Source organism: Chenopodium quinoa, unplaced genomic scaffold (genome assembly GCF_001683475.1).
Source record: "Chenopodium quinoa cultivar QQ74 unplaced genomic scaffold, ASM168347v1, whole genome shotgun sequence".
NCBI lineage: Eukaryota > Viridiplantae > Streptophyta > Magnoliopsida > Caryophyllales > Amaranthaceae > Chenopodium > Chenopodium quinoa.
The window spans coordinates 12,891-15,324 of NW_018744288.1; the positions used below are offsets into that span (position 1 = coordinate 12,891).

At 37.7% G+C, this 2,434-nt stretch overlaps 1 protein-coding gene across 1 annotated transcript; it reads right to left on the reverse strand.

Moving 5' to 3' along the window:
• Nucleotides 1-206: 206 nt before the first annotated feature.
• On the reverse strand, nucleotides 207-2,032 carry LOC110695034 (leucine-rich repeat receptor protein kinase EMS1-like). The gene has a single exon (XM_021872223.1). The coding sequence runs from the start codon at nucleotides 1,790-1,792 to the stop codon at nucleotides 620-622; it is 1,173 nt and encodes a 390-aa protein (XP_021727915.1). The 5' UTR covers nucleotides 1,793-2,032; the 3' UTR covers nucleotides 207-619.
• Nucleotides 2,033-2,434: the final 402 nt, after the last annotated feature.

Sequence of the window (2,434 nt, forward strand, 5' to 3'; positions counted from 1 at the left end):
TTTTTCTCTCTACTTTATGTCAAATCGTTGCAAATAATATGTAACGGAGGTAGTATTTATATACTGTAAAAGCTATACAGTGGCCTAAAAGAGCATAGTTGTAGATAAAGATTCAATCCCTAATTTGATATTTATGTTCATTACTTACATCAAATCTTTTATTCATTTACATTAATTGACAATCTTAAAATGACTAAACAAAGAAATTCATACGACAAGTAATGAATACACTACTATAAATCTGATTATTTGAATAATTCTAATATACACATTATTATACACTTTTACAAAGTAGCATAGTCCTACACTACACAAAAAAACCCATCCTCTCCAAAAAAAATAAAAATAAATAAATAAATAAAGCAAAACTGAAAGTGAAAGAAATGAAATCTACACGCGCATGCAAATTAGTTTATAACCCTTCAAAAACACCACAAATCTCAGTTGTCCACGTAAGCCCACGAAACCACGCTACCGCCCTCTAACCTCATCGACGCCCAAATTCACATTTTCCCACCAAAGAGTATCCCCCACGCGCCACCTCAGCAAGTAGAAAGTCATTTATTCAAACAACATTTATCAAAATAAATTAATTAATTTTTCCGACAAAGTTGACTATTCAATTTTTGCCATGTCTTTTACCGCCGTAAACTTGCTTACACACTGACATCGGTTTTTGCAAAGGCAGGCATAGCTGCGACTTCGGTGGACACCCCCGCAGACAATTATCCCCTAAACTTCCGGCCACCGGAGATTCTTCTCCGACACCGGGAAAGAATCCCGCCGGTGGAATCCCCGTCAAATAATTTCCGTCAAGAAATAATCTCTTTAAACTCGCCTTTTTACTCAGCTCCAATGGGATTGCTCCACGTAAGCGGTTGTACCGTAACGAAAGTGAGGCTAATACAGGGTATTCCGTCAAATTCACAGGAAAGTACCCTTCGATTTTGTTAAACCCCAAATCAACGGCTACTAATGAGTTGTATTTCCTAGGCTTCCAGATCTCGACACGTGTAAAACTATTGTTCGAGAGGTTGATTTGTTGTAAACCCGGAAGTTGGAAGAACCATGATTGTAAAACTCCGGTGAACGAGTTAGCACTGAGTTCGACCGTTTCAAGCTGAGTCAACTCGGAGAAGGAGGATTCTGAGATTAACCCAGATAATAAGTTTGATTTGATTGCAAGTTCGATTAGATTAGGGGGTAATTTAGGGAGATTACCGGAGAATCTGTTGAAGCTAAGGTCAAGCCTGGTCAAATGAGAGAGAAAATGGAGAGTATTAGGGAGAATACCAGTGAGTAAATTACCAGAAAGGTCAAGCTCTTGAAGAGATTTAAGGGATGAGAATGAGGAAGGAAGAGGGCCAGAAAAGGAATTTGATCTAAGAGTGAGTTGTTGGAGGAGAGAGAGAGAGGAGATAGAGGGTGGGATTGAGCCATGGAATGAGTTTTGACCGAGGTCAAGGATGATGAGTTGGGTGAGTTGAGAAATGAGGGGGGTGAGAGTGCCGGAGTACCCGGCTGAGTCGAGTGTGATTGAGGTGAGTCGGCTGGATGAGCAGGAGAGTCCACAAATGAAGTGGGTTGTAATTGGTTTGGAGCATGGGTCGGATGAGAAGTCCCAGCTTGAGAGGCAGGAGGAGGGAGGGATTGATGAGGGGGTGATGGAGGATTTAAATGATTTTAAAGCGGCGATATCGGCGGGGGCGGTGGTGGAGAGGGTAAATGGGAGGTGGAGGGATAGGAATAGGAGGGAGAGGAGGTGGTAGAGGTGGTGGTGGTGTTTAAGCATGATGAGGGAGTTTTGGAGGGGTTTTTGTTTTTGGTGGAAGAAATGAAATGTAATGTGGTATGGTGTATAAATTAATGGGGTTGAATTTCACTTATATAGGAGCATTTCTCTTCTTTCAATTCTTGTCGTATCTTCAAGTAACAAGGTACGGTACTCTTAAGTGTCCTTGTTTGTTTAGAAAAAATTTGCATAAATTATCGCTAATTTATAACAAGAAATGAAAATTCAAGTATAATTTTAAAATCATAATGAAGAGATAACTAAAACTAACAAAGAGAAACAAAGAGAGTGTGTTAAAAAAAAAAAAAAAAAAAAAATTCATAGTTTCTTAAATAAGGGTCTGTTTTATTCAGATTAATTTCAGTTCAGTTACTAATTTTCTTCTCTCATAAACAATTCATTTCAGCTCTGTTCAGTTTAGTTCAATTATTTTCAGATTATTGGAACATGCCCTAAGTTAGATTACATTCTTAGAGAAAATTGTCATAACTAGCTCATAGTTTTTTTTTTTTTTTTTTTTGAAAAACTAGCTCATAGCTTCCTGTTAATGTTTATCAATAAACAAAATAAAATTTGAAGAAAAAAAATGATTTTTAAAAATATTTCTTGGACCAGGTGGAATGCACTAAAATCTAGGCCAAT

What these genes read in the sequence shown, in the direction of transcription:
- LOC110695034 (XM_021872223.1), bottom strand. Translation starts at nt 1,792, where the DNA reads ATGCTTAAACACCACCACCACCTCTACCACCTCCTCTCCCTCCTATTC.